Source organism: Poecilia reticulata, chromosome 1 (assembly GCF_904066995.2).
Source record: "Poecilia reticulata chromosome 1, P_reticulata-male-v2, whole genome shotgun sequence".
Lineage (NCBI taxonomy): Eukaryota > Metazoa > Chordata > Actinopteri > Cyprinodontiformes > Poeciliidae > Poecilia > Poecilia reticulata.
The window spans coordinates 12,600,251-12,624,802 of NC_088830.1; the positions used below are offsets into that span (position 1 = coordinate 12,600,251).

The 24,552-nt window shown below is 40.7% G+C and overlaps 1 protein-coding gene across 1 annotated transcript; it reads right to left on the minus strand.

The window, feature by feature from the left end:
- Positions 1 to 938: 938 nt before the first annotated feature.
- On the minus strand, positions 939 to 24,552 carry jupa (junction plakoglobin a). Its single transcript, XM_008410041.3, is given in 16 exon segments — positions 939 to 2,006; positions 3,487 to 3,607; positions 3,743 to 3,779; positions 3,922 to 4,043; positions 5,282 to 5,432; positions 5,845 to 5,964; positions 6,063 to 6,215; positions 6,550 to 6,888; positions 7,615 to 7,718; positions 7,882 to 8,026; positions 8,342 to 8,543; positions 10,847 to 11,085; positions 11,242 to 11,495; positions 11,582 to 11,749; positions 24,329 to 24,458; positions 24,460 to 24,552. Coding segments are annotated over 15 exon segments (2,361 nt in total). The 5' UTR covers positions 24,538 to 24,552; the 3' UTR covers positions 939 to 2,006; positions 3,487 to 3,488.

Sequence of the window (24,552 nt, forward strand, 5' to 3'; positions counted from 1 at the left end):
TCCAAGAGAGACATTTGGAGTGAGTGGTGACATCAATTTAGGAGGGAGTTGTGTTGAACCACACCAGTGAGAACCAGTACATTTGTTAGGCACATATAGGTTGCATATTTACAGAATGGAAAGGCTTTCCATTTACAAAGGCGCGTTCATCTACAGATAGGTTTTCCCACAGAAAGCTTGCGACACTCTGGGCTTTAGGGAGGCCTTCCAGCCAGCCGCCATGTTTTTGAGTTAAAGTGTTTAAAGTTGACAGGAAATTTAAAAATATTACTTGGAAGACTGTAAAATTAATACCTAAACACAAACTATAAAGTCTTAAAAAAAGAAATAATTAAAAAAAGAAACTAAGATAAATTAACCTAAGCCTGGTGGCCCGCCAGGCTTATAATACATGGAGGGAAACCCTGGATAGCCAGAGTTGGCCTGTTGTTCAGGTAAACGGTGAGGGTACCAGCCATCCAGTAACTTCATTCTTTTTAAAACTTAAGACAATTCACACTAATTTAAACTGCACAGCAAGATATATTAGATACATGGAAATATAACTTTCTAATTATATATATATATACACACATATATATATACATATATATACTGTATATATATATATATACATATATATATATAAATAAAAGATGAGTGTCAAGTACCTGATCGGGAAAACAGCCAGTAGGAAAACTGTTAGGAGGAAATGGGGACAGGTGGATCTCCATTGCCCAGAATAGATTGAAATAGACGATTGAAATAGAAAAAAAAAATCTACATCATGGATTTATTATTATTGCTTGTATTCATGTTGCATTTATTGTAAATTGACACTTTAAAGAACTATTAAGATAAATGTGATTTTTGCATTACCACATACGCCAATACTGGTGAAATAACATCTTAAAGAATCATGTTGGGCTTTTTTAAACTGTAAAAAGTATGGACAGAGATGCATTTTTAATATATCCTTTATTTTATTAAACAAAATCTCAGTAAAAACTCTTTATGAAATAGAAAGCAAGATTTCCCTGTCAGTAGTTCGCTGGCAGCTGCGGGGCCATCCGGACTCCATCATTTCATCTCCAACAATCCTCGTTGTGATTTCAACCACAGCTATAGATCAGTTTCTTTTTTTAAATTCACTTCAAAACAAACAGAAAATAATAAAATAAAAAAAACATCTCTGCTAAATTTATGGAAGATATACACTGAAGTTCTTCAAGTGAACAACTTATAAAAACAGTAAATCAGAAAAGAAAAACATCTCCACTTTTAGTAAAACAACTGATTACGCAAGAGTAGCCAACAGCTCAGCTCAGCTCGGGTCGCTTTAAGCATCTTTGTTCCCTTCTGTTGAATTATCACCTGAAGAACAAGTTAGTGAATCGATTTCTGGCTCACAGCGGGAGAACGACGACAGTACAAAGTGTCAAAGCTACAGTCAAAGCAGTGATGTTAGAAAAAACAAAAGGCCTAAAACAGAGAAGTGAATAGGTGCACTGTGCACATTGAGCCACCTCTGGCAGTGTTCTCAAATATTATTTCTTGATTGTTAAAATAATAATTAAAAAAAGGGAGGCTACATGATTATCATCACAAAACAAAAATCTCTTTGGCATAGACCACCCACCCAAAAGCCTAAACACACACACACACACACACACACACACACACACACACACACACACACACACACACACACACACACACACACACACACACACACACACACACACACACACACACACACACACACACACACACACACACACACACACCTAAACGTTTTATTTATTTTTTTAAACCAAAAAACTTAAAAGCTGTCATTATTAAAAATCAATTATTCTTTCTATATATAAAAAAAACACAAAGTTGAGCCCTGTTAAGATTATGAGTCCCATATTTGACAATAATTGCATATTTTACAGCAGGTGGAGAGCAGAGGGAGTGAATGTTTTCTCTTCTCTCGACCACAGAATCCCACTTCAGGTCTTCAGCCTCTCGTCTCGTCCAGCAACCTGTGAGCAGGAAGGAGAAAATGATCTGATGAAGGTTTTTCTACAACGTCTCAGTTGGTTAAGCTCAGTCACTGTGTGTTGTCCATGACATCTGTTCATGCAAATTCACAATCAGAATCATTTTGGACGTGTACTGTCACATCAATCTGAAACCGTTTTTCTTATTGTTTTTTTTTTTACTTGACAAAAAGTTCTCCGCACTCCAGAGCCATAAACCTGCAGCAACTGTGACGCCATGATGCTAATCCCTGAGATTTGAAGAATTAAGGTGGACTGAAATACAACTGGGAACGCAAACTGGTAAAGTGATCAGTGAGTTGATAATTTTCCCCCACAAATAATAGAGCTGCTGCACAATATATCAAATTTCAGTTTTAATCAGATGAAGATTAATAAATGTGTACGTGTCGTAGGATAGGAAAGTGGAAGACGACAATCAATTGTAAGAATATTAAATAATAGCATTGCCTTTTTTTTTTTCCACAAGATCACAATGACATGTTTTACCAACATTGTGTAGCCCCAATGAATCCTACATGGGAAGAAATGGACCATCTAAGCACAAAGTATTTAAAATAGTTTCTATTCCACTTTTCACATCTGAAAATATTTGGTTAAATATTTGGAGTGAAACTTTGTTCATGTCCAACTTTATAACATCACAGTAATGTAGCAGTCAGACCAAATTATTTTCACTGTTCACACAAAGCAAACCTACTGAAGCTGCAGAGAAATGTGTGAGAAACCTGGCAGCTAAAAACAACATAATATTGCCATCAATATTTATATAGTTTTCTTTTTTTTTAGAATCAATTGTTTTTGTCTGTTAGTAAAACTATTAAATAAAATTAAGAGAACAAGGCATCTCAAGTTGTTTTCCAGATACCATCTGGTGTAAGATTATAAATATTGACAAAACGAGGTAATTCCTTGGCCTTCATTTGCAAAACGGTTCAAATTGGCATCGATTTTCAAGTCTTGAATTGAACTGAACTGTAGATTTAGACTTAAAGCTGCGATAAAATGGTCTGAACCAAATAACACTGTTGTGTTGTGACGGTCCAGTCAGACTTCGTTCCGTGAAGGTCAACCTTCACCTTCCTGTATTTTTAGAAACTCTCAGCAGCTCTCGAACGAAGCTCCGTCTTCCCTGACCTGATTAAGAAAAGCATCCACACAGCATTATGCTGCCAGTGCCACTCTAGGTGCTACAGTACACAAAGCTTTTTGTATTCAAGCCAAAAAAAAAAAAACGTAACTTTGGTTTTATTCGACCACAGCAGCTTCTTCTGTCTTCATGAACTTCATACGTCAGAAAATCTCTCAACAACTCCACAGTTTTCCATAAGAGACAGATTTTGGACGCACACAGCTAACAGATTTTAGCAACTCTGTCCACTTTGTTTATCACAAATCCCAGTAGAAATGCACTGAAGTTAAAATGCGAATGTGTTAGCTGCTAATGTCGTCACATACTAACCGTTAATATTCGTAGGGTCTGTTGTAGTTCATTCCTTGAAAGTCGTCTCCCATCATTTGTCCGTCATAGCCGTCCATTGGCATCTCACCATGGTATGGATAGGGTGCGTAACCGTCTGTTTCTGTAAGGAGTTACATGTTTTTATTAGCTCCCTGCTGTATTTACAACAACCATGGATTTCACTCCACATTTTTAGAAATCTGACAAAAAATAAAAAGACCATAAAAGGAAAAAGAGAAATGAGTCAGTTACTCACCATCTTGAAAGCCTCCTTCCAGGATAGTGTTGTGAGCCTGACACAAGAAGGCCACAGATTTACATTTATTCAATTGTTCAAGACTAGATTAACATAAAAAGATACAACTGTCTATTTTAGTACTAATGTGTTGGAGGTAGAATGCAGCATTTAGACAGCAGAGGGCGCCACACACTCACCGACTCCCAGGCTGCAGGGTCGTGTTTGAACAGAGAGTGCGTGAGCTCCACGGAGACGCGCTTCTTGTAGTCGGCGTTCTTATCTTCGGAAATGCGGTAGAGTACAGCAGCAGCGTAGGTAGCTGGAGAGAAAGAATCAAAACTATCAGTGATCCACAAGTAAACAAAAATAAAAGTCGAAACAGAAACAGACTTCAGAGTGCATCTAAGTCTTTAAAGGGCTTGAAATGTACACGCAGTTGTAGGCGTCAACTCATGTTGGAATCCCAACTCAATTTACTGCATCGAATATAAAATATAAGTATCTAAAGATTAAAGTTGTGAGGATTTTTTATTTTTTTTGCACTGATTTCTGTATGTTGTTTGGTTTGGCCTGGAGCTTTCACAACTTATTGGGTGTTAGAGATTCAGTACTGGCCTCTAGTCTAAGCAAATGCTCCTTTTGTGCAAACTTGTTACAAATGTAACAAGTTTGCACTTGTTGTTACAAATGTAACAAGTTTGCCTCTCGAAATGTAAGGAAGTGTTGGTTTTGTCAAATTAACAATCTTTGAAGTTAAATCAAGCCCTTTCGGTCTCCACTTCCCACACCAAAAGATACCAAACTGCAACTCAGTCAACGTTTTTGCTACAAAACACTAAAAATCAAAAATCTATCTGGAATAATAATAATAATAATAATAATAATAATAATAAAAAAAAACCCTCATATTTTTGTAGCTTCTTTTTGTAACCAAGTTTTGCTTCATGGAGTCTGAAGCAGATTTTGGGTGGGTGGGGGAACCCCAGATGGCCCTGAATGTTTTTGAGGGTTGTGGATGTAATTAGAGCAGCCGCTGTGGTGCAGCAGGGGGACATAATTTGGACATGAGTCATTAACAGAGTTTCTACTCCAACTGTAGTATGAGAGAAATTTGTTCACTTTTGGATGAGGCCAATAGCTTGCCTGCAGCTGGACAAGTAAATATAAGAGGCTGTCGAGGAACATCAAAAGTTTAATTGAACCTTATATTAGACGGCAGAACAACGTTCTGTATAGGATATACCTTGTAGATTCACTTCTTGGCATATATATTTAGTTGTTTGTTAATAATTAAGAAGCTACTAAGCAGAAGCAGTTATGCAAAATAATTTAAAGTCAACATCTAAAATAATAAGGCAATATTTAAAATCTTTGTTTGCGTCGGTCAACACAATGTTAGGCAGAAGTAATACTGGAAATGATAAGTTGAGGAAAATTTCTGGAGATTGCTCGTACAGCAAGTTCAGCTCGTCCAGAAATCGACTGTCTTTCTCTCCAACAGTGACTCAGAGCAACATTGCAAGAAGCTAATTGAGCTGTGATGTACAGGCAGCGTACCGATGCCCTCATTGCTGGAGTGCAGCAGCTCCATCAGTGGAGCTGAAGCTCCCTCTCCGTCGATAAGTTCAGCGCTCTGTCTGTCCAGGGCCAGCTCACACAGCACGCCTGCCCCCACGCGCTTCACGTTGTCCACCGGGGAGTAGAGGAGCTGCAGGGACGAGAGAATAAGTGTTAGAGGGGGAAAAATTATTCCTTACACAGAAGTCACGGGCTGGTTACAATGTCAGGGTTTAAAAATGTTTTCTGAACATGTCGTCAAGTGGTGTCTTAAGATGCCAGAGGTGAAGAGTAATGTTGTAGCTTTGCTGTACACTGCCAGTTAGCTGGCTGAAATTAAGGGTACTAAACTTTTTTTCTTATTTCCACATTTTTGGCTTCAAGTCTACATATGAACAATTATTTTTACGGTGGAACAAATTGACTTTATGAAAATAATTGGATACGATGTTACATTTCTCATAGGATTCTTCTGAAAGCAACGTGATAAATTGATATTTTAACTTGAGTTAACGCTGTGAGAAGACGACTGACCCACTATGGCCTAGTTCTGAGTTTGGTACCTGGACAAAGAGTGGAATTATATCCAAGTTGGCAATTTGAGTTCTATTCTGGGGATCTCTTGCCAGGATGTGCAAGGCTCCTGTGCAACCCTCCACAATCTCCTCCATCCTCACTCCATCCTGAGATTGAAAGATATCGGAGATTATTCTTGGAAAGGCAAGACTGTTTTATTTTTTTATGTCTATCGTAATAAAACAAGCCAGAATCCGTCAGGTACCTGGTAAGCCTGCTGAGGGGATGAACCAGATTTCTGATTGTCCTGGTGGGCCTTGATCAGCAGGTTGACCAGACGTGGGACGGTGTTTGCATCCCTGAGGGGAACCTGGTTTTCTGGGCACAAGGCCAGGTTACGGAGCAGCCCAACAGCAGCCTGCAGAGGGGAAAGAGGCAGGAAGACACTGTTAATGCACTCTCTCCATAATTGATTTGTAACTAAGAGTAAAAAAAAAAAAGGGCTTTTGATTTTAACTGAAACATTTCCGTCTGCCATGTTCCTTCAAGCTGCTTAGTCCACTTGGACACCGTCATTAACCATCTGTCCCTGCATTTACCTTGGAGTTCCTTGATGATGATTTCTTTTAAAATCCATTTAAAAACTTTAAAAAAAAACATAACACTAGCCTATTGTCTACCTCTCTGGCAATTTTCCACACCAACACTTCAGCAGAAGCACACATTTCTCTCCTTTACATTCATTCGTCTACCTTGATGACCGGCCAATGGTAGGGCACGTTGAGCAGCTTGACGATAGCTGGGATGCCGTAGTGGTTCCTCACGGCGTGCTGCGCCAACTCGGCGTCCTGGTGGCGCGAGGTCAGATGTCGCAGGGCACAGACCGCCGGCTCGGTCACGTCTTCCTTCTCCCCGGCACGCAGTATGGCATGGATCAGCGACTCGACGCCGTTGTGTTGGGTGACCAGAGATTTGTTGTTGCTGTTGTTGCATGTGAGGTTGGACAGGATGCCGGTGGCGCAGGTGAGCATGTTGACGTCGTCTGCGCTGAGGAGCCCCACCAGAGTCTGCAGGAGGGGTTCGACTCCTTCCTGAATGGGAAGAATGAGGCGGTTCGGATCAGTCGTGTGCTGGATGGACACACTCCATCCGAAGCGCTGGAATCGGTTGTCGTTGACGTGTGATAAAAAAATTGCGTCGTGTTGTTAGCAGAGAGGCCCCGGGTTGAAGTATTTCGACAGAGCTCTGTGCGAAGTGTTGTGTGACCGGTATGAAGTTCGTCGCTGTGTTTCATGAGGAAATGCGCTCTGACAGCACTGTTGATATTTCTCTTAAACCATCTGGGTTTTGTAACTGCAGGAGACATGAACACTTTTGATGAACTCTTATTGTCAAAAGTGCGTCAAAAACTTTTGACGATAAGTTTTTGACGAACTTGTCGTACATTTGTTCGATTCTTCATGAAATAACTCCTACATGATTGGGCAAATGGTTAATTTTCCTGGATGGAAATTGTAACGTTTTCGTTCACAAAGGAGGCCGCCTGCAGGAAAGTGTGTTGCTCTCTGACAGTCTCCAAAAACAGAACAGAGGAAGAGAGGAGGGAAGGGGAACCCCGGCAGGCAGGGGAGTGACGTAATCTGAAGCGGGAGCGGTGTCCCCCATGTGGTCTTCGCCGTTATATGATGAGTATGCACAAATACAAACAGTTCAAAACCACTTGACTGCGTGTCGACCGTTCGGCTTCGGATCAAGTGCGATGTTGGTATCTTTAGGCAAATGAGGAACGAGGATGTGCTTAAGAAGTGAATTAGGACCTGCTTTGTTGCAGCATCGGACAGGTTTCTGAGGGTCCACAGGCAGTTCTGCAGCAAACGCTGGCTGGAGCCTTGCAGGTGTTTACCAAGGGCCTGCATCCCACCTGAAGAAAGGAGAAACAAAAAACCCCACTCAGCTCTCGACAACGTCTCATAAAAGCAGATTCAGTGCATTAGGGGCGTCGCTGCTGCTCAAAAAGCACGGCCCGACTCCCCTGCGCGCACACACACAGGTGTTTTCTCTCACATGCTGGACACGTTACATACCAGCCTCCACGATGGCTGGCTTGTTGCTGGGGCACACAGAGAGGACTTTGAGGACGCGGCTCGTGGTCCAAAGCAACTTCTCGTAGTTGTAGGTCTTCATGATGTGAACAAGACCTTCAGGACCTCCGCTGGCGAGAATGATCAGCTGTTGCACAGAGACGCAGCGTTAAAGTGTACGGCTTTTACACAGTTCAAAATCGTCTTAATCTCTCCATTAGAAAGCAAAAAAATAAAAAATTAGCTCAAATCAGCAAAACCGCAGCTTGTCCAGGCAGATTAACCCCACTTAAACCCTTTCTTATTATTTCAATCATAAAAAACTTAACCGCACCCATGCCGTCACCTGAATGGCTCGGTTCTCATGCCACACCCGACACTAAACACCTTCCTGCTGCTGGTCTTGGCAGCTCTCCAAGTATGTGTCCTGGCTTCAAGAGCACAAAACGTAATAAAAGCAGACCTTGCTCTCCTGGTTGCCGTAGGACAGCAGCTGCAGACAGTCCGTGGTGATGGCCAGGAACTTGGTGTTGGTCTTCTTCAGCAGCGGGACCATCCTTTGCAGTCCGTCGGCCAGACGCACGGCCATCTTGGCTCCCTCCTGGTGCAGCAGCAGGTTGTGAAGTGTGGTGATGGCGTAGAACAGCACAGACTCCACCGGAGAGCTGAAGACAAGAAAACTCACATTATTAAAAAAAAAAAAAAATCCTACCGAGTCAACAGAGTTTCCTTAATATGAAAAAAGGAAATCAGAGAAAAACCTCTTTAGGTTGACGTACAACTTAAAGGAAAACCGTTTATTAAAGAAAGAAGAAATTAATCGAAGAATGGAGCTGATTATTAAATAGTCAGTACTACCTTTTTTTCTCTCTCTCTTTTTACATGGCTACAATTATATCTGATTGAGTTCTCATCTTCAGATATTTATTAGTGCATAAAAGTGATAATCATCTTCATGACTGACTTTTTATGAAGTTTATCTTTGATCCAATTTTCATTACTTTTAGACTTTCAGTTTCAGTCAACAACAACAACATTTCACAAGGCTCTTTAATGCATCAGAAACATTATGTTCCAATATGTTACAGTGCAACTTCTGAGATTTTCAAGGATACGGATAAAATGTGCAGACCTAAGCTGTCTGAGAAAAACTAAAAAAAACAAAAAGTGGCAATGAATAAGAGTGACGTACGTAATGAAAAAGTAGATTCATTTTAATATCTGTGAAATGACGGAGGACATAAGCCGAGTCAGAAGCAGCAACACTGAGAGAATCACTTCCAGCTTTCTTCATTCAGACCAACAAGTTGTCTGTCTGAATGAAGAAAGCTGGATGTGACCAGTTCACTGCACTCCCAACCCTGCAATTAAATTAGGTTTTTTTTGCATTTTGTTTCTTGTCCTGGTTACTGAAGATGGAACTGAGGCAGTGGCTAAATGTTTTACAAACAATGTTTCTATGCAGGGGAAATTCATGGGAAGTCTTGACACGATTTCAAACTGTAGATGGGTGCGACATTTAAGTTTTAAATTAATCTCAGAATGAACTCAACAACTCATATTGCTGTGCCGCCTGTATCGATAGCCAGCGAGCAGCTTTTTAAAAAAGGCATGAAGAATAAATAAATTGTTGGTTTTTGCATGAAAGACTTGCAAGACATTTTGTAGAATTAACAAATTTGGGTTTTAACCACCAATATGAGTTTTTAAGCCCTTACAATAGCGCTGAGCTAGACTGCGTTGGATGCGTCAGCTTTGTGTCTGCGATGGTGTCTCGGCTCTGCCCGTCATTCCCAAATGTCCTTGGCCTGATCGAGCCTCGCAAAGAACGAAGTTAAACCAGTAGTCTTTACGTTTTATGACATTCAAAGAACTGCATTTATGGAGGAGCAGAACATATCTTCTGTATGTTTTATGTGTTATGAGCCAAATTCTCAAAGGTGTGAATTGAAACTGTGTGGAAACACACCATCGTTAGTAAGATGCAGGTTTCTTGTCCGTTCAAAAGACGCTTAAAGACTTTTTTATTTAAGCAAGCCTACTCTGCCTCCAAATAATTTTTTATGATGTTGATTTCATCTACAATTTTAGTTGCACTGTGTAGCACTTTGAGATTTTTCTAATGAAAAGTGCGGTACAAATTACATTTATTATTATTCTTAAAGGTTGCAGCTGTTTGTGTAGAGCAGAGTTTAGATCAGGCTTTAAAAAAAAGAAAAATCCAACCCGATCTGGCTCGAGCCCATAGGCATTGTGTCCAAATAAATAGGTAAACCTGACATATTTTAATTAAGATTTTGCTGCTTTCCGTTTCATTTAAAAGCAGAGCAACTTCTCCTGTTTTTAGCTTTAACATCTTCCGGCTCCATCTTGTCAGTTGTTGTAACCACAGGGTGAGTTAAGCGTAAATCATCTGGGGCGTGTGATTGAAAGGAGCCCATCTCTGCAGCTGCTCCAGTGGGACATAGCTGTGTTTGTTACAGCCTGATTAACTTCTCCACCCTGTTTGTTTCCTCAACAAGCTAAACTATTTGCTCCGCTGTTTACACTAATAAGTAGATAAGTAGAACTTTATGTGGTGCATTCATGTTTGGTTTTCCTTTCCTTTGCTGTACATAAAGCAAATAATTGTGGCCCAAACTTTTGGGTCGGGCTCAGGCCATAGATCTAATCTCAAGTGCTGAGTGGGATACATCCTGATCCAAATGATGTAGCTATGAGTGGTTTATGTGATGTGAAGTCAGGATTTTATAGCAATTCAAACCACGTTGGAGCAGCTTGTAAAACCTCCAACTGGGACAAAATATCAGCTACAGTCGAGAAAATACGGTAACAGAACCCAGCGATTGGTGAACGAGGCGAGGTGGGAGGCAGTTCTTCTTAACCTTAAATTTTGCAGAGGAGACAAACTCTTGTGGTGTGTATAGTAAATGAGGAGCGGGGCGTGACGTCCGTTTCCCAGCAGTACCTGAGCATGCGGACAAGAGCGGGGATGCCTCCCGACTTGAAGATGGCGAGCAGGCCCTCCCTCTGGTGGGACAAGTTGTGGAGGATGCTGGCTGCGGCCTTGGTGGTGTCCATGTTGTTCGAGTTCTGCAAGGCCCGGACCACCGCCGCCACCATCTGAGGGGACTGCATGAGGGCCCGGCGGGACGCCTCCTTATTGGTCAGCTGGTTCACAATCTGTGCCGCCTTGCTGACCACCACCTGTTTAAAGATTAAATATTTAGGGAAGGGAGTGTTTTTTTTTTTATTCGACTGTTGTAGTGCTGGCTAATATTTTTTTTGATAATAAACATAATGAACCGACAACATTTCAGCCGAGCCAGATTTAGCCTGGCTGAACGTCCCCGTGTTCGTCACCTGATCTTCGTCGTTGAGCAGCTTGGTGAGCTCTGGGATGGCCCTGGTGGCCAGCTCGGCGTCGTCCTGGTAGTTGATCAGATGGACGATGGCCTGTTTGAGCATCTGGGAGGGCTCGGCCAGCCGCTGGACGTTGGTCATCTGGGACGGGTCTGTCTGGGTCGACAGGATGGTGGTGCCTTCTTCCAACGACTCGGGGAACATCGCAGCCCGAACACGCTGAGCTCTGCTCAGTGTGTACTGGGTGTCCACGTCTGGAATACAGAAAAGCAGTGGTCAAACTGACATCGAAAGAGAAATTTGCACAAAACTGGTCCATTTTACAATTGCTTTGTCTCACCGGGCTGCTCTTTGGTGACGGTGGTGGTTGTGACGTAGCGCTTGGTGGTTGTGTAGTCGCCGTCATCGTCTCTAATGGTGGTGGCTCCAGACTGGATGCCCGAGTCGTGACCGTAATACGACTGACTCCACTCGTTGACCTTTACCATGCCACTGTCCATTTCACTCACTGGAAAACACAAAAATAGGAAGAGGAGATCAGAAACGGTGCACGTGCATTTAAATTCATGAGATCAGATCCCTCCCACTGGATCCGATTGGTTGATTCAGACCAGGAGAGGTTTATTTCTGCCGATGGCAGTAGGACCACACGGAAGAGGCAGAGGAGCTCGAGGTTTTCACTGATTATCTGACTAGTTATACTGTCAGTTTTACGTTTTATAAATGAAATGCTTTAATGTGTAAAAAACTATTTTTATAAAAGTTACATGCTGCAATTTAGTTACTAGATTTCAGAAATCTTTGTTTCTGATGCCAAGCTGAAGTGAGAACACTAAAAACTAAATTATTCAGGATAAGAACATTTATTTTCAAAGAGATTACTGACAGTATTTCAACCTCCACATTATCAGAGCCTACTCTGATTAAAGAAAAATTTATATTTTACTTAAATTTGATCTGTTGGTCATCGACCATTTTTGAACACGAAGTTGTTCCAAAAAGATTAAACTTTCGCTTAGCACAAGAAAACAATAATTGAACTTTTGACAGGCTATAAATAAAAACCTATCTCATAAATAAAGCCATTAAAGTGATCCTAACCTTTAAGATATTAAATAAAAAAAGTTTTGATAAAATTTAAAGAATTATTTTGTCTGATTTTAACTTTATTCCTCAGAAATATAAATCTAGAGATAATAACTGCAATAATTTTCAATGTCAGTTTTAGAGACGGAATGTCACACAAATGCTGAAAAAGTTTGAGTTGGAAATTAAGCGGCGGATTTCCATTAAAAACGCCAAATATATATTAAAACATCTCAATCGGTTGTCATACAGAGCTCAATCTGGCTAGTATGATACAATTTTATTCTAGGGTATAACTGCAAATGCACAAAAAGCAGCAAGATATTTACAAATAAAAAAAACAACACACACACACAAAACAAAAGAACAAAACTTGAATGTTGCCCTGCAAGTTTTAAAAGAAATAGTTCATTGTATTGACTGAAACATTTTATTCAGCTTTTGCAAACCTTCCTACAGAGGAAAGCTTGATTTTTTAATGTTTCAGAAAAAAATATTTTACAATTAATTTAGTAGATAATCAGTAGTTTATCTGGCAAGTTAATTAGCTTAATTCTACTAATTGATTATTTCAACATCAGATTTTGTTCTGTGTTGGTTTAAATTATTTATAGCATTTATAGCATTCCATTTAATCACTCGTGACCTGAAAACATCAGATACCAACATAAGAGTCGATTAGCTTTTCCCTTCATTGCAGTTTGGTTTAAGCGACAAACCTCCAAGAGCTGCAGGACGCATCTCTATTATGCCAGAGAAATTATTAAATTCGACATAAAATTCAGGCCATTTTAAGTCATTGCACGAGCCAGACAAAAGGGGGAAACCAAATAACTGTAATATGACGCGACTGTGAAAGGAATGCAGTGGATAAAAACGACAACATCACTAAAACAGGCAGCGAAGAAAAGAAATGCAGAGAAATTATTTTTTTAAAAACCGACTTACTGTGCATCTCCATCCTTGTCTGTTATCAAAGGAGCAACGACGGAGCCAACCTGAAATATGCAGAGAAATAAAATAATGATTCCCCCAGATTTCCTTCACTCCAAATGATCAAGACGCATCTGACTACACGCCCATCCTTTCATGAATTGCTAAGCATTCTGGCACGCTCTCTGCCTCCTTGCACAAGCGCTGTCGTTTTGCTTTCTTGTCTGCCACCGTGACAGATCCCGAGCCGGACCCTCCTACCCTGCAGCCAGGCACTCTGACCTGAAAACGACAACACAAAGCAGCAGCAGCAGCAGCGGCAGCAGCAGCAGCGGCAGCAGCAGTGGCGTTGTGGTTCCAGGAGGAGGGAGGGCAAAGTGGGTGGAGAGACAGCAGCATGTCAGAAATTCTCAGCACCGACCTTTAACCCCCAGGTCCCCACCCAAGCAGCTTGAAGCAGCCTCCTGCTGACGTATGACGATCAACTCGCCTGTCAGGTTTAGATTCTGGTAAGCCCGAGTGCGTCTCTATGCGTGTGTGTGTGTTTGTACAGTGAGCAGACACCTAATCGTCCACAAAACAAAACACAAGAAAACACTAAATATACTTCACGTTTACGTGCTTCAAGATATGTCCTTATAGTAATCAAAACACAGTTTCAAACAGATACAGTTGTGTAATTACACACCAACCTCTCTTCAGGTTGCATATTTACACTGTTACTTGCCAGCACACGCTCATTCTACACATCTTGACATCATGTAACCACGCTTCATGCTACATTAGTGACTCAAACCAGACACAGCTTCCCTCTAGTAAATTGTTGAATTTGTGTGCATGTCGCCATAAAACCAAAAAACAGAGCAGCAGGACCTGGACCTGTGCGTATGGTCTCCTAGTCAACGCAAGCGTTTTCTCTTCGTGCGCCGAGATTCTTTGTGCAATGTCTTTATTTTCCGGAGTAAACAACCGCTGTCGGGACACGCATGGAAATGGTCGCCACATTTCTGCAGCTCAGATGACATTCACCACAGAAACTCCCTTGAAAATCTGCATTTATAATAGCTGCCTGCCACTGCCAGTGACACATGACTAACCAGCACAATGCGTACACTGTGCTGCTTTCAAGTGCTTTCAGATGTTTTGGCTGTCACAGACTGCTTTGTTAGGCAAATTGCTGGGCCGCATTGTGTGCGTTTCATGATGGACTCAAGGTATACAAAGATTTCAAAGAACAAGATGATTAATTAAAAAAAAAGAAGAAAAAAAAAAAGGCCATCCCCGAAGCTGCTGCGAGACATCTGGTTTTAGCACGGCAGAATCTTCCGTTATTACAACCAATAAAACAAGCTCTGGCAAAGCAAAGGTACATAATGTCTAGCTGCTGCGCTGGCAGAAGGTGAGCTATAAAAACAAAGTCTGGGTGACAAGAGTAATCAAAGTGCAGGAATTAAAGAGGACCGAGACAAACGCTTGTACAAAGTTTCAGTTCTTTTTTTTTGTACTGAAAGTCGTTCCGTGATGCGTTCAGAATTTGGGATATTTTTAAACCTGATCCTGCTTTAAACCTCTCTATAACTCCCTCCCTGACCTGTCTTCTTGTTCTTTATGATGTCGTTTATTCACTAATGTTCTCTCAAAATGAAAGATCTTCCCCAACCCGCAGAGTTTATCCTGAAACACAAGCACATCCTGGGCTTTTCTTGGCAGTCAAAAAAGGAGAGGGAACTGAAAACAAAATGAAGGTTTCTAATTTTTATTTGCAAAAAAGAACCGTGTGCTATTTTCTTTTTACTTCGAATGTGCGTGTTGGTCAAATCACATAAAATTCTAATAAAAACCACTGATGTTTGTAGTTGTAACCCTCTAAAATGCTTCAACACATGCACTGTTGACCTTCCCCTCCCCAACCTCCATATTTAATTTAGAAAATATGTGATAGTTTTGTAATGTTTCAACTTGTTTCTTTATCTCTGTTCACCTCCACAGAGATCAGCCACTCAGAGTTTCAGCTGCAGTGACTCTGGCATGACATCTCCACAGGACCAGGCCCCAGAGGATTGTCTGTACTTGCAGCTACATGATGCACTGACTCATCAAGCGTCTGCTGACAACTGCTCTTACAGTCAACATTCGCGCTCACCTTTCCAAGTAAACAGGCAGCAGCTTCAATTTACTGAAAAACCATCCTTAACATTCACCAGCCGCTAATGGAAATAAATTGATTGATGCTATAAATGGTTCTGGTTAAAGTTTTGAAAGGCGGTTTAAAACATTGTCCCCCCACACACACAGAGCATGCTGCCATTCTCTGGAAATCAGGGAAAGTATTTGGTGCTGCTTTGTTACTCGTAGGCGAGGCAGCGGGTTCAGTCAACTATTGCAGTCTGATGACACGCCCTGCCGATCGCCTTGGTAACATACGCGGCTCTGTTTTGTTGAAGGTTTTATCTCCCGGCCCAGCTCATGTCTGACGCTGCAGACATTTTGTTTTGCTTTTGATAAGATTGCCAAACTCTTATGGAAACAACCTTAAAATCTCTCTATGATAAAAAGATTTAAAACAGAAGATTACAGCAAAAGTAAATCTAAGAGTTGATCTGGGCGTAAATTTTATTTTCTATCCGTCCTGCTGAGTTTCGAGTCTTATCAGCCGGGTTATAGTTAAATGCTTGGTCAGATTGTGAACTTCACACTGGACTTTGCTCTCTTCTAGTTAATAAGTGATGCCTTCTTTTCACTCGCACTTCTTTACCACCAGCACTACAACAGTAACACAGGGGCCGAGCTCTGGGAGAAACCCGCATTTCACACTCGGTGCCTCCCACCAGTCTTGTTAGGCAACAGAATGACTTCAGGAGGCTTCTTCCAAAAAAAAAAAAAAAAAACTGCCTTCACAGTAAAACCAGGAATGCGCATCAGTGAAAAGCTGCCAGAGAGCAAGTTGCGACAGACAAAGCAGACGTGGATACGTTCCAGCTTTTACTGCTGAAACACTGGTGTGACATTCCACGCTAACGCTGCATATTCGATCCATCCGAGAGCGACGCTTCTGCTGCGAAAACCAAAAACATCTCTCACAGTTTCACCACTTTTATTTTAGACTCCTCCGACTCAGCCGTCATGTCAAAACTGCTGAAATGATCAGATATGGGGACGTATCTGCTGTGACAAAAGGGATGAGTAAGGCTGCTGTCAGTGGTGAGAACACGCAGTCCTGCCCCCGTCCCTCAGGCGAGTCGAGCAGGGAGTGTCTCCGGAGCAACAACAGGTTCCCGATAAAGGTGTGGCGGAGGATTGCGTGGGTGAAGGTGAATACACCTTCAGGGAATATCAACATTTCCTAACATCTTCCATTCGTTGAAGTTTGCAGGTTGCTAAACGGGGAGAGGGGGTGGTAACAAAAACCATTCCGGCAGATCTAAACTTTGCTGTCCTAAGCTCTTCTTTGTGTCGCAGCAGGAATAAATCAGGTTCCAGGGCCCCTGGGATGAACTCTGCTCATATTCCAGTCGTATTCCTAACAAGCTTCAAGGAGTTTGTGCTGATCTCTTATTTAGGTTTAATCCTTTCTGGCAGGCAGGGTGGCAAGAAAAACATCTGAGATGTTGCTTGTCTCTCTGGTAGACTTTATTCACTTGCTTAAGAGCATTAGGCCCACACAAATCTAATAAAGCAAAAATAAGTTTTAGGAAATACGCTCATTTGTCTTTTTGCCAACAACTACATGAGAAAACTTATCCCTATTTGGACTCGCTTGCAGGCCAGCAGCCAACTAGGCTACCAGAGATCAACATGTCAGGAAAAAAAAGTGAAAGCTTCTTAAAAACAGGTCATTTTTACTCAGCAGCATGCTAAAAATATTTGCACAAAAAAAAAAAATGTGCGCATGTTGTCATCTAATACACATTCAAGTAAGAGAATCTTGTGTCTTTGTTGTTTAGAAAACAACAACAAAAAAAAGCTTTTACCCCATCTGGTATAAATCTGATTTCTCACAGACTTGCTGGTTTTATGTTTGGGCTGACAAGCAAATAAAGCAGATTATTGAAGCACACATCTGTAAAGCTTCTTGCACCATCTGGATCAGAGAACTATGCGACATATAGACCACCCCCCACTTAATGAACACCCCACACTAATAAACAACACCCAGGACTTTAACAAACGTTCGGCCACTCTGAGTCCCATCCTCCATGTTGTTCAATGCAGAAAAGGTTTATTTCGACCAAAATACTTTAACTTAGGCCTATTATTAGGATACATTTTGAATAAACTTTAAAGTGGATTTACAGTAGAAATTTTCATATTTCGCTGAAGCATTTTTAGCAAAGTTTACCGTCTGTTTTGGTGATAGTTACTGATGTGCTATCTGAGCTGCTAGTTTTACAACAAAATTAATCTCTTGTGCACAATATAGCTTATTAAATGTTATTTTTACTGGAATTACAATACTAAAGCTGGTATTAGATATGTGTCAGCTTAAGCTGCAAAGCTGCATAGTTTGATATTATGTTCAAACTTTGAAGCTGCATTTTACTGTCATGTCATGAATCTTGTGCACCATGTAGTAAATCCTAAAAAAGTACAGTTGAAACCTGAAACGTTAGAATGCTATTGATCGTAGCCTATTAGCTTGTTTGGCTTGACAAACAAGCTAACAATAACAACAAACATAGTTCAGATTAACCATTCAACTTCTGTGCAGTATTTCAGTACATCACATGATCAGTGGGTGAAAAAAAAAATATATATATATACATGCCTACAAATTAAAATCCTTTATGGATGCTAAAAGTAAAAAGTTAGCTGGTTTTCTTAGGTCACAAAGCTGTATTGTTACTAATCCATCCAGTGGGAACTATTTTTAGTAATTTACACAACTCTTCATCATTTTCCCACAGATTTTAAAGTCGTCAATCCCAGTAGAATAAATCCCAACACTTTATGTACCAAGTCCACCTGGACGCCAACAGGTTTCTCATCTTCTGCTTGGACAACAGTAACTGATCAGGCTGTAAGGGCTGTAAGGGTGAACAGTTTGCTATGAATCAATAAGTGAGGATGTGAGAACAGCTAATGGATTTAATGTGGTGGGTGACAGGAAGTGATGGTCAACCTTATCTGACTCACTAAAGCTGTTAGTGTGATCAGACAGAGGAAGTTTGTTTAGAGAAGTTAAGCTGCTGCTAATTTCTATGAAACAGGCTCAAAGTCGCTGAGACATTTGTCTGAGCGCCACAAGCGCAGATAAAGAGGAACTGAGCTTGAAGGGCACATTTTTAGAGCGTTTTGAAGTGACCGTAATGTCGGGCGATAAAGCCCAGTCCACAGCAGTGCCAGGTTTAACCCTTCGTATCCTCAAAACCCAGCCAACATATTACAGCCATTTCCTTCGGCAACATTAAACTGAATTAATCCAAGCTGCGCCTGCTTAGTTTATCTGGAAGTAAACCAAACAACTGTCGACCACTGACGGGAAACGAAATGGGCAGCAGCCGAATGGCTGATAGTCCTTGTTCTGTCAGTTGATTCACTGCCGCTACTTTAATGAGTCAAATTAGGCCAGTGGATATAGTACGGTGGCTGTAAACTGGAGCGTAGCTGTTTACTCCCTGTGGGATCTGACTGTGAATCAAAGGAAATGTGAGAGGTCTCGGAGGAGGTGCCCGAGCGCAGACCAGATTCACATTACACCGACCTGATAACAAGACGGAAGGAGTGAAAAGCCGCAGTGAGAGCTCATTTGCACAGCCTGCACTGGAATAAAGTTCACAAAACAAGGAGGGGATGCATGTCCACCGACCGCAATCTGTATCAGAACCGATACAACGAAAACGCCAGAATATTGAATTCATAGTAGCCAACGTTGCTGGGAGATTCAGGTTTTTCCAGGCCCCTTTTTGGATTTAAAAGAAGAGACATCCCCCCCCCATCCATGGTGTTTGGCTGATGTTAGGAAGGAAGAAGATGAACTGACAACACAGAGAGCCCTGTGTTGCTTTGTTTGAGACTGAGGGGAAAAGAGTAGCCACATTGTCCCACTGACTTCTGCTATACTGAAAAGGAAACTACTCAAGAGTTCCCCACTGGGTGCAAACAAAAAGAGGACTGAAGCACATCGTGATGGCTCTGTGTGTTCACAAGCCAAGTTTAGTGCACAAATCTGCACCCAGAGCCCAGTCTGAAGGTCTGTGAGGAAATTTTCATTTTGAACTGTCAATGCTATGAGTGAGAGTCTGCCTGAACTCTGAGGAAATGCAAAAGATAAATAATTTTTCAGGTAGGAGCAGGAATGTGCTGCTTAGGTTCCCAGGGCAAGGGAACGAAGAGATCAGAAGTACACAGAAAGTTTGTCAAATAACTGGAAGAAAGTGTTCAAAATAAATAATTATTTAGTAAACATAAAACAGCACGTAATCAAGTAACAAGGACCGCTTAAAATACTTTAATGATCTCAAAGGGAAATTACATTTTTTATTGACAAATCCACTAACAAATCATGAACCTCAGTCCGTATGACATTTAGAAATTACTTCCTATATTATTCAGAAATATCCAACAAATACTCATTCAGTAACAGTTTGAGAGGTGTGGCCTGTTTTTAATGGCTTTACTGCCTGCAACCGAGGAAAAAAGAACAATCATGAAAATCCTCTTTAAGGTCAGTAAGTTAGTTTAAAATATTTATTTTTAATTTTAAATCTGTCAACACTACTATTAATAAAGTTAATGTTAACCCAAATCAGCTCAGGAATGACGGTCTTTTCTGACTGATAATGTGAGAAACCACATGATGAAAAAATGATAGCCATTAAAACAAAGCAACATTTTATGGATGCTAGCACTAGCATGCTAAGGTTATTAGCTTGCTAAGCCAATGTCACAAAGTCCATTTGGACTGTGTGAAAAACACTGGTACTACTTAAGCATGTGCCACATAATGAATTTAGTCTACATTCTCAAGTGAACATGAAATTATAGCTAAAAGATCTAATAAACATTAGCGTTAGCATGCTTTAGCTAACGCAAACTAGCTGTAGGTCACACAGCTCCTTTGACCAATGTTATGAAAAACCTCTGTACTACTTTTATGAATGTACCGCATCATTAATTTATGTAGAGTGTCTCTGAAATCAAAGCCAAGTTTTAAACATTTAATGTACCATTATCAAACTAAACATACTTGACAGCGCTGTACAGTCGTTTTGAATCAATATAATTAACCATCTCTGTACGTTACGTTTCTTGTGTTGTTATAAATCTGCAGTAGACTATGTAGAGGATGAACAATTGCAGTTGTCATAAATTACAACTAAGCGCATGCAAATGTTAAAATGATGTCATTTACTTTAATGAATTAAACCCTGACTCAGAGACCCCCACGTAACCTCCCCTGTATTTTTTGTTGTACATTCATCACAGTTTCTGGATTACTCGAATGTCAAGTTGCACAATTTTCACAACCCATGACTTCCTGGGAGACTTAAAAGGCAATGAACAAAGAGAATAAGACCTAATGCTTCACACTTTTTTTCCCTTCCAAAAGGTGACAAAACAGATGGGAAAGAAATGCAGTCTTTTTTTGTGACGCCTATCTACCAAGTAAAGCTTCCCAGTCTGTTTCAGCCACACCCTAGCCGTCTTCACTTTCCTCAATATCTCAAAGAAGTGTAATTAAGGGACAGGGAAGAGGCGTACAAAAACAGCCACAACCCAGATCATCCAACAGTGAAAAAATTTCTCTTCAATCAGACTTGGAATGCAGATTCCTCCCTCCTCACCACAGCAATGAAAAAATTATCAGCAGTAATGTTTTCAGAGGAACAGCAGCAGAACCGATACCATTGGGAAGCTGCAGGACTCATGCATAGTTAACTCAGGCATCTTTTTAAAGACCTGACCTGAGCCTGGTAGTACTCAGTGTGGTTTTTAAAACGGCCATGTATAAGAGAAAAAAACAATAATGTTATTGGTTAAGACATTTGAGCGAGTGACTTTTGATTCAACAAACTGCTGATGGTAAAAGCCTTAATGGCTTTTGTTGGCCATTTCCAACTGTACTTGGTAAACAATATACAACTGTAGGAAGAGAATGACTTGTTAGAAACAGCAGAAATCTGTCCAATGAATGGATTATTTTTATGGAAAACGGTTAGGTTATTGATAATGATAACAGAAACTTTAGGTAGCTTACAGTCCATTTATTCTTTTGTCATTTTAAATCAATAAAAAACATTTTGATTACTTGCTGGCCCTGCTTCAGCAATAAAGAACAGCAAAGAAAACCATAATAGTTTTAAATATTTGGACTGAAAACTTTGTTGCTAAATAAATACCGGTGAAAAGCAAATCTATACACATCGTATTGGACTTTTACTGCACCAACCTCAGTGGAAAACCCTTTGTAGTTCCCTCTCTATGGAGATGCTAGAATGCTTAACACGATGCATTCAAAGACAATGAGTGCGGTGAAAAGCTGTAACTGAGCCTGTGGAAAGTTCACTGTTGGGCGTCACTGGACCCAGACGGAAGCAGGTCCAGATCCAGGAGAGACAAAAACATAAACCAAGAGGTCAGGATATAAGACTTTCACTAATCCCCTTTAAAAAGTGCAATGTCCGCTAATGTAGGACAGTATCAGGGTATTAGACGAAGGGGGTGGGGATTAGCACCATGTATCCACAGATGTAACCGCAAAATCTACTGTAAGTCACCCCCCTGGGGACATCCGACCACCATCCCGCCCTTTCCCCCCCGAGGGCAGACAGGAACAGCTTTCCAAACTTGCCCCAGTCTGGTGCCGAACTACAAGCCAGATTGGCATCAACCAAGAGAATCAAGTCCTGTTCCATCCTTGGCACACTAAGCGGCTCCAGCAGGAAATATTCGTTCAAACCCAGCAGGATATCACACAGCGCAAGTTGGCTCTGATCCACATGCATTGTAATGACTGGTGATGATTCACACTCAAGAATAATAAATGATACAATTACAGTTAATGATCCAAATGTCAACACGGCAAACACGGTTGCAAATTAAAGATGTGCCGGCACAAGTTTTAAGGACTTCTCAAACAGTCATCGAAGGTGCAGGGCACCTCAGGATGACATTAAAGTTGCACAAAACAGTAGTCATCACAGGATCAGTGTGAAGTGCAAAGGCCTGTCTGGATGTGGTATTTTGAATTATACTCTCTACGCTGAGCCTTCGTGCTGTAATACTAGTAATGCTTCAGACAATGTGGGAGGAAGTTAATGGCTCTTAATGCCGACACTGGATGTGTATCTTTAGATGATGAAGCACTTTGATAGTGGCATGGATGATAAAAGTATCAGGAATGTGGACTAATAAATCTATAACGTTACTGCACTTCCCAGCAATTATAAGATAATTTGCATTTTCTTGATACCATGCAGACCAAATTGTTTGTTACTCCAGCTGACGACAAAATGCCTTGTCTTTAAAAAGAAATCAGGAGAGCAACAGCTAAAGTACCTCTGATTTCATTTTACAATGTGCTGGTAATTTTGCAGCTTTGGTCATAAAGTACCTACCTATATTTAGGACAAAAAGAGGCCAATGTTTCTTACTGATGAAGCGTCAATTCGTGACTCCCTTGGGAATGTTGTATGGTGACCTTACAATTAACTATACCAACCAGGGAGATGCTGCATAAGTATCAACTTATGCCCTGGCGATGGTTTAGTGGGCCTATATTGACCTGTTTGGAGACATTTTACTGAACAACCTTCAATTTGCACCAGTTTTGGGGGCGTTTGGTAGCTACTCTGGCAATTAATGGTTAAGAGAAATTTTCTATACTTTCCTAAAAGTCTGCTTATGAGTGCTATTTATCAACAAGAGATCACTGGTACTTAATTTAATCTTAACCTGTCACACTTCATGAGAGTCATCTGGGATTCATCCAAATTTACAGGAACATTTACAACTTAAGCCTAAATTTATCAAATAATGAAACTATAGAGGCAAATAAATTGATCTGCAGTGGTAAAGTAGATAATATTATTGAGATATACGCTAGTCTAAAACACAGTTTTTTTTTTAGAAAACAGATTTTCTCATAAATGTTTAAAGTTATCTTGATAAGTAAAACGATTTTAAAAATGTAGAGGTGATATTTAAAGAAAAAATTATTTCAGAGAAGATGACAAAAACGCTGATCAAGACCATTTTAAAAGAGCATAATATGCCTGATTCGTTGGAAATAGTTACAGGAAAAAAAGAAGAGATAAAGGCTTGCAACGCAAATGAAGGGGTGGGTTTTAGTGTGGTGTCTTCTTTCAAATGTCTGATCCAATGAGCTTTCAGCGAGAGAGCCAACATTACACAATAATGCTCTACACATCCAAACTACACTTATTCATGTTTGGCATCGGGAAAAAAAAACAAATAAGTTAACATACAAAAGTTTTTAAAGCACTTTACTGGAAACTAAACTTTTTTTTTTTTTCACCCACTATATCTAATGTCTCCAAGTTTCTTCAAAATAGTTATCAGGTGGTTGTCAAAAATACTCCGTAAAATGTACTTACCATATTATTGAAGAATTAAAGACCTAAAACAAAAAACGGAAGCCTCTGTGGATGTCCTGACTGAACATTTTCTACATTTCCTGACAGGTAGGACTGACTCAACCTCACCTGCCACTTTCGGACGCGAACATACAGTAAAAGCGCATAAAACCAAACGACACAGAAATTTAGACAATTAAAATATTTCATAGCTCTCGAGAACAAGCTGATGTTTTGTTGAGTAAAATCAACTTTAAACGCCACTAAATAACCTGTGGCCGCAGCAGACAGAACAAGATCGTAGGAGTTTAAGGTATGCGGAAATGAACTCCAACATGGATTTGTAACCAACAGAAAGTGAGTTGTGATAACACGACCCTAAAATAACACAAACGCATTTTTACACGTAAAAAACTAAACGCAAGCTATTTTAAATAAGCTCACGCGCAAACAAAGGCGGAGATATTGGGGGGAAACACATTGGGAGCCGTCTGTGGAGCAGCAAAACCAGTGGGAATGTGAGTGAATCTTACCTTTAGAAATCACACAACAGATGCTCAGATAATCCCAGGCCGGGGTCTTTTCTGGGGGACACTTGTCCGTCTTTCTATAGACTTCTCTCCCCCTGCAAATGTCGCTCGTCGTCAGCGGTCTGAACAAAAAAACGTAGTGAAAGGAGCGTCACCTCGGCCAGGCTCCGCCCCTTCATGGCGCGACCCCACCCGGCAGGGATCTGCTCCATGTCCCCACCACCCCA